The sequence below is a fragment of the Dipodomys merriami genome, unplaced genomic scaffold (assembly GCF_024711535.1).
Source record: "Dipodomys merriami isolate MVZ:Mamm:240054 unplaced genomic scaffold, mDipMer1.0.p SCAF_2, whole genome shotgun sequence".
Lineage (NCBI taxonomy): Eukaryota > Metazoa > Chordata > Mammalia > Rodentia > Heteromyidae > Dipodomys > Dipodomys merriami.
This window is the reverse complement of record NW_027203381.1, coordinates 71780878-71793638: the sequence shown is the minus strand read 5'-3', so window position 1 is coordinate 71793638 and position 12761 is coordinate 71780878. Positions and strand designations below refer to the sequence as shown.

General features: G+C 41.8%; 2 protein-coding genes and 1 long non-coding RNA gene across 10 annotated transcripts in view; 1 reads left to right on the top strand and 2 right to left on the bottom strand.

Annotated features, from left to right (window-relative positions):
- The window catches only part of Hacd2 (3-hydroxyacyl-CoA dehydratase 2), a 75520-nt gene extending 74483 nt beyond the window's left edge, over positions 1-1037 (bottom strand). The window contains exon 1 of the mRNA XM_070030052.1: positions 809-1037. Coding sequence (XP_069886153.1) covers positions 809-966 — 158 coding nt within the window. The 5' untranslated portion in view covers positions 967-1037. The remainder of the gene's footprint in view (positions 1-808) is intronic.
- A 249-nt stretch (positions 1038-1286) lies between these two features.
- Positions 1287-10199, top strand: LOC138832289 (uncharacterized). The gene is made up of 2 exons (XR_011373538.1): positions 1287-3495; positions 6353-10199. It is a non-coding gene; the product is annotated as an uncharacterized lncRNA (long non-coding RNA).
- Positions 9343-12761, bottom strand: part of Mylk (myosin light chain kinase) — a 196211-nt gene continuing 192792 nt past the window's right edge. For all 8 annotated transcript variants that reach the window (XM_070030043.1, XM_070030045.1, XM_070030047.1 and 5 more), the window contains one exon: positions 9343-11383. In XM_070030043.1, coding sequence (XP_069886144.1) covers positions 11133-11383 — 251 coding nt within the window. In that variant the 3' untranslated portion in view covers positions 9343-11132. The remainder of the gene's footprint in view (positions 11384-12761) is intronic.

Here is a 12761-nt window from a genome sequence, read left to right as displayed (position 1 = left end):
GGTTAGAAATTCAAAAATTTTAAACAAATGATTACAACTTAAGAACTTTGCAATAAGGATCTGATCTTGTGATCTTCTTTACCAAGAGGGATTAAAGAAATGCAGAGATGGAGGAATCTTAAAGATCACCTAGCCCAGCTTTTTCGTTTATATATAGATTAAAAAACAAAACAAAACAGGAGGCCCAGGAAAAGGAAATTTATTCAAGTCACACAGCGAGTTAGTGTCAGAACAAGTACTAAAAACGTACCCACGAAGGGATGGCCTGAGATGAGATCCAAGAGGTAAAACCATTCATTTCAAGGGTCTATTTGCTTCTCCCTAGCAACCCTGCCTTTCATACCCCAGTTATTTCCCTATCTCAACCCAAACGCACCCTAGAAAGTTTAAATTTACCTGAAGCACACTCCACAGCAGCAGGCCAAAAACTTTGAACGCTTTCCCCCTTCACATCTCAGGTTCAAGCTTAGCTTGGATTTTTGAAAACAGCCGCCTAAACGCCCGGTCACCCTGCAGCCTCGGCTGCCTCCACGCCCCGGGCGGCGAGGGTTCGTGACTGGCCGCCCTGCGTCCCCCCCACCGGCCCACCGGTCCACGCGACGCCCGCCCGAGCTAGCGCCCCCTCGGCGCCCGCAGGCCTCCCCTCCACGCCCAGGTGCTGGCCCCGGGCACGGCCCGCCCGGCACCGCCTGCCCGGGCTGCCCCGAGCACGCCGGGCTGGGCCGGGCCGGGCCGGGCCGGACCGCGCCACCACCACGCCGTCGGCCGCAGAGTTCCCTCCCCGGCTCCCCAAGCTCCAGCCTCTCACCCCGCCGTCATCACCACATTGTAGATGACCAGACACGCTGTGGCCAGAGGCCCCGGGCCCTTCTTCTTTCGCGTGGCGCCGCTGGCTTTGCCAGCCCCGGCTCGGCCACCGCCGCCCTCATTCCCTTTGGCCGCTGCAGTCGCCGCCGCTGCCGCCATGTCAGTCCCCGCAGCCCCCTCTGTGCGCGAGCACCCGTGCTGGACGCTATAGGTCGAGGGGGCGGAGAGCGGGCCGAGGGAGGGGCGGGGCCGGGGCGTGGGGCGGGGCCGGAGCGCGGGGCGGGGCCGGGGCGCGGGGCGGAGCCGGGGCAGGGAAACCACATGGTGCCGCCATCTTTGATGAGGGCAGAGACGCTGCCGGCGCTTCGCGCTCCTGGATTCGCCTCCGTCGCCGCCATCTTGGAACAGGGTAGTCCCGCCCCCGGCGAGCTGCTGGGAACCATTTCCTCTTCTCCAGCTTGGATTCGGCCAATGGCGTTCTTGACCACTGGTGGCCAGCCTGGTGCTCGAGCCTGGCCGTTCGCTTTCGTCTCTCCTTGGCCTCCATGTTGGATCAAAATGACGGTACTTTTGTTCCTCTTTCTTTGGCTTCCGCGAGTGCGCATTTGCGCTAGAAGCAGGCCTTTCTGGCGTCGACCAGGCTTCCATCCACCCCACAGGTGAGGAAACCAACCCTTTTCTTGTTTTTTTGTGCCGGTCCTGGGGCTTGAACTCGGGGCGTGGGCACGCTGTCCCTGAGTTTTTTTTTTTTTTTCCTCAAGACTAGTGCTCCACCACTTGAGTCCAGAAACCAGCCTTTTTGCAGGGTGCATGTTTTTCCTCAATTGGTGCAGCTTCACGGAGATCTCCAGAAAAGTCCTCCACTTTTTTCGTTGTTGTTGGTCGTGGGGCCTGAACTCTGGTCCTGGGCGCCGTCCCTCAGCTCTTCAGCTCAAGGGAGCGCTCTACCACTTGAGCCACAGCGCCACTTCCGGTTTTCTGAGTGGTTTATTGGAGATAAGAGTCTCATGGACTTTGCTGCCTGGGCTAGTTTTGAACTGCGATCTTCAGATCTCAGCCTCCTGAGTAGCTAGGATTACAGGTGTGAGCCACCGGTGCCCGGCTCTCCAGACACTAATAACCAGCCAAAAAAAAAAGCCAGACTGGGAGCATGGCTTAAATAGTAGAGCACCAGCTATGAGCAAGAAAGTGGAATCTCAAAAGTTCAAGTCCAGGTGCTTTGCGAGGGGGAGGAGGGGGCACACTAAAATATGAGAGATTAAATGAAAAAAACCCTACAATTTTGGAAGATGAAAAGCAAAAGTGGGTAATTGACTCAGAGCAGAGAAGCTGTAACTAACTTTCTGCAGAGGAAGAAGCCAAGAGGGAAGCAAGTGGACTTGTCCTGAAGAATTTGCAGAAGGCTAAAAGCTGGTCAAACTCAGTTGCCTGTGAAACAGAGCCTCAAGGAAATGAAGCCTCAAGGGAACGTAGTTGCCAACTCAGCTGCAAAGCAAGATCTCCAAAGCCAAAGCCAAAACTCCAATAAGGGACCAAGGCATATGCTGGCTTTTGCATCATCAACGTCTTCCACATTGAGAAGAGTTAGTAGAAAAGCCAACAAGGTATCGCTGCCTGTATAGCTTGTAGGTGGCTAGAAAAGCCCATAAAGCAAAACTGACAACAAAGTGGGGGCAAGGACAGTACCCAGGACCTGAGTTCAAGCCCCATGACTGACCAAAAAAAAAAAATTATACCAGACTAGCACACCTTAAAGGAAATAGGAGGCCACCTATCAGAAGGCCATCCAATTCTCACTATTTAACCCAAGGCCAAGAAAATGGTGAAGATAGTTTGAACTGCTGTCTTCTTCTTACTTGGACTGTCTCTGGCAAGAGAGTTTTTGGATTTAGATGGTCAGACTGGGCTATCATTTTCCACAGGGTATTGAGGCTGTAGTTAATATGGCACAGTCATTCCGTTAACATCAGAGCTAAGACATCTAAGCCATGGTTCTCAGCCATTAAAGTTTTATATCTCTCTCCTAATCCTATATCACCTTTAAGCCAGATGTCCTTAAGATATTTTTTTCCTTGTTTGCAAAGTCTTGTTATTAAAGGAGTCATTATATCATGTTTTGTTCCTGGCACAAGTGTCTGGGATATCCTTACTCAGTTTTTTGAGTGTAGTACTCATTTGGGAGAGGGAGTAGCTTTGTGTGTGTGAGAGAGACAGAGACTGATATAGATGGGCATGTGCATATGCCAATCCCTGGGCTTGCACTCAGGCCTGGAGGCTGTCCTTGGAACTTTTGCTCAAGGATAGTATTCCACCACAAGAGCCCCAACTCCATTTTTGACTTATTAGTGGTTAATTCTAAATAAGAGTCACAGACTTTTCTGCCCTGGCTGGCTTTGAACTGTGATTCTCAGATCTCCACCATATCTGGGATTACAGGCATGAGGCACCAACACCCAGCTCTTTTTTTTTCTTCAACATATGCTTTAGCTTACAGTGTGAAGCTTAAAATAGAAAAAAAAAGTTTTTTTAAAATTAATTTTTGAATTAGCACACATTTGTAATATGAACAGTTTCTTCATGATGTTTCCAAGAAACTGTGGTTAACAAACAGTTGGATTAAATGGAGATTAGTTGACAGATTTCACTTGAAATGAATGACATTCATTAAGAAGATCCATTATTGGACATGTAAGTATGTTTTGTTTTTTGGGGTTTTTTTTTTTTTGTGGGGGGGAGTCCAGTCGTGGAGCCTGAACTCTGGGCCTGGGCGCTGTCCCTCAAGGCTAGTGCTCTACTTGAGCCACAGCACCACTTTTGGCTTTTTTCTTTTTGCTTATGTGGTGCTGAGGAATTGAACCCAGGGTCTCAGGCATGCAAGGCAAGCGCTCTACCACTGAGCCAACTTCCCAGCCCGTAAGTATGTTTTGTGCAGGGGTGATATTGGGGCTTGAATTCAAGGCTTCACACTTGCTAGGTAGGTGTTCTACCTCTTGAGCCAGACCATCAATACTTTGGTTCTGGTTATTTTTGAGATAGGTTCTTGATTTTTCCCCTGGTCTGACTGTACCTCAATCTTCCTATTTATTCCTCTGAGATGACAAGTGCACATAACTATAAGATCTGTCCTTTTAAAATGCCTTGAGTGATCAAATGCCTTTCTAGAATCAGGCTTGCTTCTGCTCTTTGACACAGAGTATTGATGTATTAAGATCGTCTGGATTCTATCTCCCAGCTAATCCCTCTGTCTGCCTTGGTCCCTTAATGGAGTTTTGGCTTTGGCCTTGGAGATCTTGCTTTGCAGCTGAGTTGGCACCTATGCTCCCTTGAGGCACCGTTTTGCAGGCAACTGAGTTTGACCAGCTTTTAGCCTTTTGCAAATTCTTCAAGACAAGCCCACTTGCTTTCTTCTTGGCTTCTTCCTCTGCAGGAAGTTAGTTACAGCTACTCTGCTCTGAGTCAATTACCCACTTTTGCTTCCAAAATTGTGGGTTTTTTTTTTCATTTAATCTCTCATATTTGTCTTCCTAGCCAAAAGGTTTATAGTGACACTCCACCCCTACAAAGCACTTGACTTGAACTCTTGAGGCCTCATGCCCCCTCTATTTTCTTGCTTATAGCTCGTGCTCTACTATTTAAGCCATACTCCCAGTCTGGCTTTTTTGCTGGTTAATTAGAACAGTCTAGAGGACTTTTTTGTGCCTGAGTTGGCTTTGAACCACAATTCTCCAAGTCTCAGCTTTCTAGTAACTAGCTAGGGTTACAGAATGAGCCATAACTCCTGACTGGTTTATAGCCTTGGTTTGTTTGTTTTTTGTTTGCCAGTCCTGGGGCTTGATCTTAGGGCCTGGACACTGTCCCTGAGCTCTTTTTTCTCAAGGCTAGCACTCTACCACTTGAGCCACAGTGCCACTTCTGGCTTTTTCTGTTAATGTGGTACTGAGGAATCGAACCCAAAGCTTCATGCATACTAGGCAAGCACTCTACCACTAAGCCACATTCCCTGCCCCAGGGTATTTACTAATAAATCTAATGGAAGTTTCAAAAAGTACAGAATTCCTTCTAACCTTAGGAGTTTGTGCTTGTTTCGCTGTCTAGTATGATAACTTCCTATTTCCTAATCCTATCTTCTAATTTTCTAGAATATAAACCTAAATTTTTATTTCGATTTTTTTTTTTTTAGACAACTTGCAAATAGTGTTCACTCAGCCTTTTTTCAATGGTTGTCTAGCAAATCCTGTTTGTTTTGTGGTTAATGTGCAGTCAGAAACTAGTCAGTCTGAATTAGCTCCTGTAAATAGCAATTAAAACATGAGAACCTTTTTTGGGATAAAGGTTAAGTATAAAGTCAAGCTCATTGAAAGTTGGAAAGTAAAACTCATATGGTCAGATTATCTATCTCTTTTCACAATGAAGAATGGACTGAGTTAAAGTGTCCCCTCTGACTAGGACCCCATTTGTACCATTTCTCAATCTCACAGTGGTAATTTTTTGTACCTGTGCAGTTATATAGGCACGTTCAGTTTCATAGATCCTTCTTTTGAGAAGTGGATAGAACTTAAATAATAATTTTCATCTTTCATAGCATGTAACATTTTTACACAATCTTTCTACAAGAGTACAACTAAGCCAGGCGCTGGTGGCTCACGCCTGTAATCCTAGCTACTCAGGAGCTGAGATCTGAGGATTGGGGTTTGAAGCCCGGAACTCTGTGAGACTTTTTTTTTTAATTTTTATTTATTTTTTATTGTGAAAATACTGTACAGAGGGGTTACAATTACATGGGAAAGATAATGAGTACATTTCTTATCAAGCATTGTAGCCTCCTCCTTTGTTTCCCCTTCTTATCTCCAATAAACTACTCAAAAAAGCTGGAAGTGGCAGTGTGGCTCAAAAGGTAGAGCACTCGCCTTGAGCAAAGGAAGCTCAGACACAGCTTCTAGGCCCAGAGCTTAAGCACCAGGCCCAGCCCCCCGCCGCGCCCCCCCCAAAAAGAGTGTAACTAGTAGGGACTACAGTAGAGAGTGTTTCTGACATATCATAGCATCTGTAAGGGCTAGAAGAGGTGTATATCATACACTAAGGTCTGTGCATTAATTTAATTAATATTTATATTAACCTATGAACAAGGAACTATTATTTTGCTAATTTTATAGATGAAACTGAGGCACAAGCTACACAGCTATAGAAAGAGGTAGTAAATTATTTTATTGAGGGAATAAAATGTGTTAGTTCCCAATAGAACTGTTTCCACTTGGCTGATAGCCAGGCTAGGCAGATCTACCCGACTATACTATAACATTTGCTTCAGTGAATCTGCAAGGTGTTTTTTAGAAAGACAAGTCTAAACCTTGCATACTTGATTGTGTAATTCTTTTGTTCTAATTTTGGTGATAATGGGGTTTGAACTCAGGGCCTTGAGCTTGCTAAGCAAGTGCTCTTCCACAGAGTCATGCCTCCAGCCCTTTCTGTGCTGGTTACTTTTTAGATAGAGTCTCACTTCCTGCCCAGGTACACACCTGTACTGTGATCCACTTATTTTATTTAGGCTTGCCGCCATAGCTAAGATGACAATGTGTCCTGCCACACCCAGCTTCTTCCACTGAGATAGACTCTTGCAGACTTTCCTGAGCTGGCCTGGAATTATGATCCTCCTAGTCTCCTTCTCCACTGTGATGAAGCCTTTCTACAGTAGATGAACATTTGGAATGTGAGCAAAGTCTATGAGTTAAAGTTTCAGAACACCAGCAGTTAGAAATTCTATGTCGACAGAAGCTCTATAGATCTCCTGCGTGTTTCCTATTCCAGTGGGAGTTCCAGTGAAAGCCAGCTGAGGTTACAATGATTGCAACTGTCAGGGTGATTCCTCCCTTTCCTTTTGGTTCACTGTTGGAGAAATCCTGCCCCAGCAATCCTGAAAAGTTTGGCCTTGCTCATACCACAAGTCATCCAGGAATTGCTTGTCAATTATAGGAATATTTAGATTTTGCTGTGACAAGCACAGTACTGTAACTGTAAAGAAATCTTAGGTGAAAATGTAGATGTGGATATAAAATACTGAATATTGAGTCTCTAGTATCCCATATAACAGATGAAAATGTAGATTATATTCTCTATACTGATTTTACAAAAGCTTTTAAGTTTTTTTTTTTGTTCTTTTCTTTTTTGGTGCTGGTCCTGGGGCTTGAACTTAGGATCTGGGTGTTGTCCCTGAGTTTTTCTGCTCAAGGTTAATGCTCTACCACTTGAGCCACAGCTCTACTTCTAGATTTTTGGTGGTTATTTGAAGGTAGAGTCTCAAGAAATGTATATACCACCTGATTTGGAAGAAATAGTTGTATTGTCAAAGCTCATATAATTCATAAACTTTATAGACCACAATAATGACAAGTTTGCCTTATGAAGGTTAGAACATGTTTGTGACTTTAAGTATCACTATCTCGCAATATTGCAATATTTGTGAAATGTATGTAATCACTTAATCACAATGAAAAATATAAAATAAATAAATACATAAATAAAGAGTCTCAGGGACTTTCCTGCCCCAGATGGCTTTGAATTGTGCTCCTAGATCTCAGTATCCTGAGTAGGTAAGATTGAAGACTTAAGCCACCAGTGCCCAGCTGAAGCTTTTAAGTTTTAATTCCATAATCATTTGAAATGTGCATAGTTGGGTAATATTTAGTTTCTATTGTCTTCCTTTCCATCTAGATCCATGTTAAGGGAAGTTCTCATTTGTGTTGTCTGATACATTAGCTACTAGTCACATGTGACTACTGAACCCTTGAATCTGGTTCATGTGGAATTGAACTTCTAATTTTTATTAAATTTAAACTTGAATAGCCACTTGGAACTAATTGCTACCATATTATTCCACACAGTTTTAGAATGTGGTAACGACCCTCTATTAGAATAGATTATGCCACAGCTATGAAGTATCTGACAACCCTGATGGATTTTTAAAACTGAGGTCATGTCTTGCTTATGTGCTCCTTTGGGACTGTCTGAGGACCCAGGGACCTGGAGCAGCCACATGTCACCAAGCCATTATGGACAGTCTTACACCAGCATTTAAGTGTTATGGCCCAAATCTGGCATATAGCACTTCAGCTAATAGATGATTGGCCAGGACTTCACGCTACCCCACCTAACCAGGAGGCTAGCACTGACTGAAGTTCTCTGTGCCAGCCAGCAGAAAGCCTCAGTAATCTGCCACAGATATTAGACACCCCCTCACGAAACACAAGGGATAAAGAGAGTAATACTACTTGTTTGTTGTGATTCTTCAGAATTCAATTTCCTTACCTCGTTGGTGCTTGTTTGCACAGATTAATCAAGAGCAAATGAGATGTGAAGCAAAATGTAAGCTTGCAGTCTTTGGTTTTTAGTTTTGGTTATGTGTTACTGAGGAATCAAACCCAGGTCCTCATGCATGTTAGGCAAACACTCTACCACTATGCCACATTCCCAGCCCCAAACTTGCAGTCTTTATATAGAATTCTTGCTGACAAAAGTCAGCATATCCACACACTTACAAAAAATAATTGATGAAAAAAAGTCAGCATATCTTTTTAGTTACACATAGATTTACCTTTTAATATGAATGTCTGCATTACAAGAAAACAATAAATGCATTTTTATATGTTTGGGATGAAAATCAATTTAAGAAAGTATAATTTGATATTTTTCCTGGTGCAGGGTTTTTTTTCCTAACAAGGTATACAAATAGTCTTTTTCTTTAGAAAATAAAGAAGTTTATCACTGGGAAGATTTATGGCTTTATGATTTATGAAAAAAAGTTAAATATAAACTGAACAATGGATTGTTTCTCTCCAACTACCCCCACAGAAGCACAGATTTATCTAGTCTAACATTTAACAGCATATCTTGATTCTTTCTAGAATATCTATATTTAAACATCTCAAGATATAGAGGACTCACTGGCAATATCTGATACCAGACTTCCTATAAGTCAAGACAGGCTGTTTCCTGATAACAAATGATTCTACCCAAGACATGGAAAAAAGATGTGGTTGCCAATAATGAACTGCAACGTTGGCAATTCAAATAAAGCCCTAGTAAATAATATTTGTGATGGGGCTGGGAAGGTGGCTCAGTGGTAGAGCGCTTATCTTGCATACATGAAGCCCTGGGTTCGATTCCCCAGCACCACATAAGCAAAAAGAAAAAAAGCCGGAAGTGGCCCCACGACCGGACCCAAAAAAAAAAAAAAATTTGTGATGATGATGGTTTTGTCACAGGTAAAAAAATGGCTCCAATTTTAGCATTTTGAAGACTTGAAACCATATAAAATATCTTTTGAGGATGTAATGACTATCTAGTCATTGAAGCTTGAGAGGAATTTTGAACTAAATTTGTAAAATAGATTACCTGTATGAACAAGAACTATCTTAAAGTCCTTCTGTCCCTACAAAAACACAACTGTGTAGGCCAGTTCTTCACAGTGGTTGTAGTTACCATGGTGTTTCTGTGGATTCTACAATTAGGTGTATGGAAAAAAAGAGAGGTCTGCAAAGATTGAACAAACAGCATGCACTGTGCTATCCTTTATTTAAAAATTGTGAGTTAACTTACAGTCAGTGTTCTATGGCATAATAAACCGAGAGAACATTAACATAATTCCAAGAAGGTATTAACCTGTAAACACACATACACACCAGCCATGCGCACACACAACATACACGCACCCATGATATAGTCTAAACACAAGTGATGAAAACACTTTAAATGCTCTAAATCAAATCAAAACCCCTTTATTATAATAAACTGTGGTAATACTGTGGCTATGTTGAAAACTAACTGTTTAAAAGCAAAAAAGGAGAATACTGGCAATAGGAAACTAGCAACACAAAGCAGTTAAAAATAGAATAGCAGATAACATAAGGCTAAGTAACACCAAATTTCTGTTGATACTGTATAGGATTGCACAGAATTTGAAATTGGTTCTTACGAAACTATTTAAAAAGTTGCTGCACTTTGCAAACAGTGGAAAAGAAAAAAGTATCTGGAATGTTACACACACACACACACACACACACACACACACATACACAGAGGAAATGCAGTAGGTATATCAGTTTATGGTCTTTGTGACCTTCAGTACATTTTCTAAAGAAAAAAATTTAAGTGCCAATGTAGTAATGTAGTGAAAGAAAGTTAAAAATTCCTAAAAATGTAAGTCTGAGTGCATTTATCAGGTCTAAGAATATGTTTCAAGGTTGGGGGCAAGGCATGATAGATGTACATTTAAGGAGGAAAATATGGAACCCATAAGGTAGGGCAAGCTCTTTGACGTGTTGAGAATGAAGATGTATGAAACTCAGACTGTCTTGGAATTACAGATGTTGATAAGTTAAAATCAGTTTCATAGTGCCCAATAAATAGTTAAGACTAACATTTCAGCAGACTAGTTTTCCTAAGTTCAGACACAAATAAATCTCTATCTTTATGCTGTGTTACTGTGTAACAGCATAAGTCTGAATCCTGATTTAAAAAGAAAAAACACATTAGCAAGGATTCCCTACCACACACAGGTTCTCATCCAAATGTCTGAAGCTGCTAGACAATTACAAACAAGGCTAAGTTTAGATCTCATACTGATTTCAGAAGAAAGGAGATCTTATTTTCCCAAGAAAGTTGGACTTATCCATGAACAAGGGATCTGTCTTCACAACCTAAGAAACATATGTAATGCTTTTAGTGCTGAAACTCATGACAAGTTCAGATCCAGAAAAACTGGCAGGTGGAATGGGGGAGAAAATGGAGAATTCAAATGTCTATTGTGTGCTTTGGAATACAGTGTGCCTCATATGTCAGAGTGGCTCAGCTGCTTTCAGAAGGAAATGCTGCAGTATGTACAAGCCCTAGGTCTCTGGGCTGGGTTGGGGGGAAAGAGATCTTCCATCTCCAGAGATTCTAGGCTGAGCTTGCAGCAGCAGGAATCAGAGCACTTGACATGGCTTTACTTCTCATGAGTTTGTTCCATCAGGGAGTTTATGACTTTGCCCACAGAACTATTTATTTTGGTTATTCTCTCTCTAAAACCAATTGGTCAGACAAGTTGCTGGTGATTTCTCTAAATGAAATCTAGCTGCACTAGTATGTTAAGGTTCCAACTAATTCAAATTAATGCCCATCAATAATGCTGGTAGGTATTGACTGTTATTGCTGATGAATCAACCCCAAAATAACCTAACTAGATAATCTATCCTACTACCATACTAGGTGCTTTTACTATCTTGAGTTTTTTGAACTTTAAAGAAATAGTTCTTTCAAAATGACTGAAACTGCTTTTGTCTGGCTTTGTTTCACTCTTCTTCCTCTTCCTCTTCCCCTTCCCCTTCTCCTTCCTCCATGGTTTCCACAATGAGCTCTGCTGTGCAGGTGGCTTCTCCCAGGCTGTTGACAGCCTTGCAGGTGTATTTGGCATCATCATCTCCACAAACATCACTAATAATTAGAGAGCAGTTCCCATCCTCATCGTAGTCTATCTGGAAGTGGCGGGACTCCCTGATTGACTGGTCATCTTTGAACCAGACGACCTCAGGGTCTGGATATCCTGTGCCATAGGAAGAGAACACAAATTGTAGAACCTGTTATTTAGTTTCTCCAACTCATATTAGCAAACTCATAAGCTACTGTTGATTGGGGTGCGGGGGGAGTCAAAGAAAATGATTGTGATGTTGGTTCTTGGAGTCTATGTTGATATCTTTATAAGAATATGGGCATGCAAAATCTCCAGTTGGGTATTTTAAGATTGTCCATTTCCCACCCATACTGGATTCTCACAATACCTCACCTGTATAAAGAAAGAAAGCATTGTTAATACACTGCTCCAACCCCAGCTGCTTACCTTGGGCTATATCTTTTTGGGTGATAATGTTTTATCTTGTATAAAAACTTAAACAAATTTAAATTAAAAATAAGAGAATAGTTGGACACAAGGGGTTTTGGGGGTCCTGGAAATGTTCTAAAGTTGGGTTGTACTGGTGGCTGCATGACTACTTATGAAAAAATAGTTGACTTACACATTTAAATTAGGTAAATTTTTATAAATTATAGCACAGTAAAGCAGATAATAGCTATTTAAACCATAAGATAGAAGAAACTGTTAGATCAAGTAACTGGTAATATTGCTAAGGAAAAGAAAACTGTTTTAATCTGATCTACCAGTAGGAAGTCTGCATGCAGATAACTGAGAATGTACCACATGGCTGACCACATGGTATGTATTATGTTTTGTAAAGTTCAGTATTAAAAAATATTTGAGTAAAAATAAAAATATATGAAACTCATTTATGTATTCTAAAGGGGTGTATATACGTCACCAACATTGCCTCTGTGTGTGTGTCGTTGTGTAGGTGAGTCAGTCAGTTGGAATGTATGACATTTCAAATATATTCCAACTGGCTTGTTCTTAAGTATATAAATATATATTAAATATGTAATATATTCCAACTCAATTTTTTTTGAGAAGTATTTTTAGAGGAGAAAAGTATAACCCCAACTAGAATAAAAATTACATACAAGACCAAGTACCAGTGGCTCATGTCTCTAATTCTAGCTACTCAAGAGGCTGGGATTTGAGAATTATAGTTTGGAGCCAGCCTAGGCAGACAATTCTCAGGACTCTTTTTTTCTTTTACTTTTTCTTTCTTTCTTTCTTTCTTTTTTTTTTTTTTTTTTTTTTTGTTGCAGGACTTAAACTCAGGGCCTGAGCTCTGTCCCTGAGCTCTTTAGCACAAGGCTAGCACTCTACTACTTTAAGCCACAGTGCCACTTCTGGTTTTTCTGGTGATTAATCAGAGATAAATCTCACAGACTTTTCTGCCTGGGCCGGTTTTGAGCTGCAATCTTTAGATCTCAGCCCCTTGAATAGCTAGGATTACAGGCATGAGCCACCAGCTCACAGCAGACTCTTAGCTATAGTTAATCTG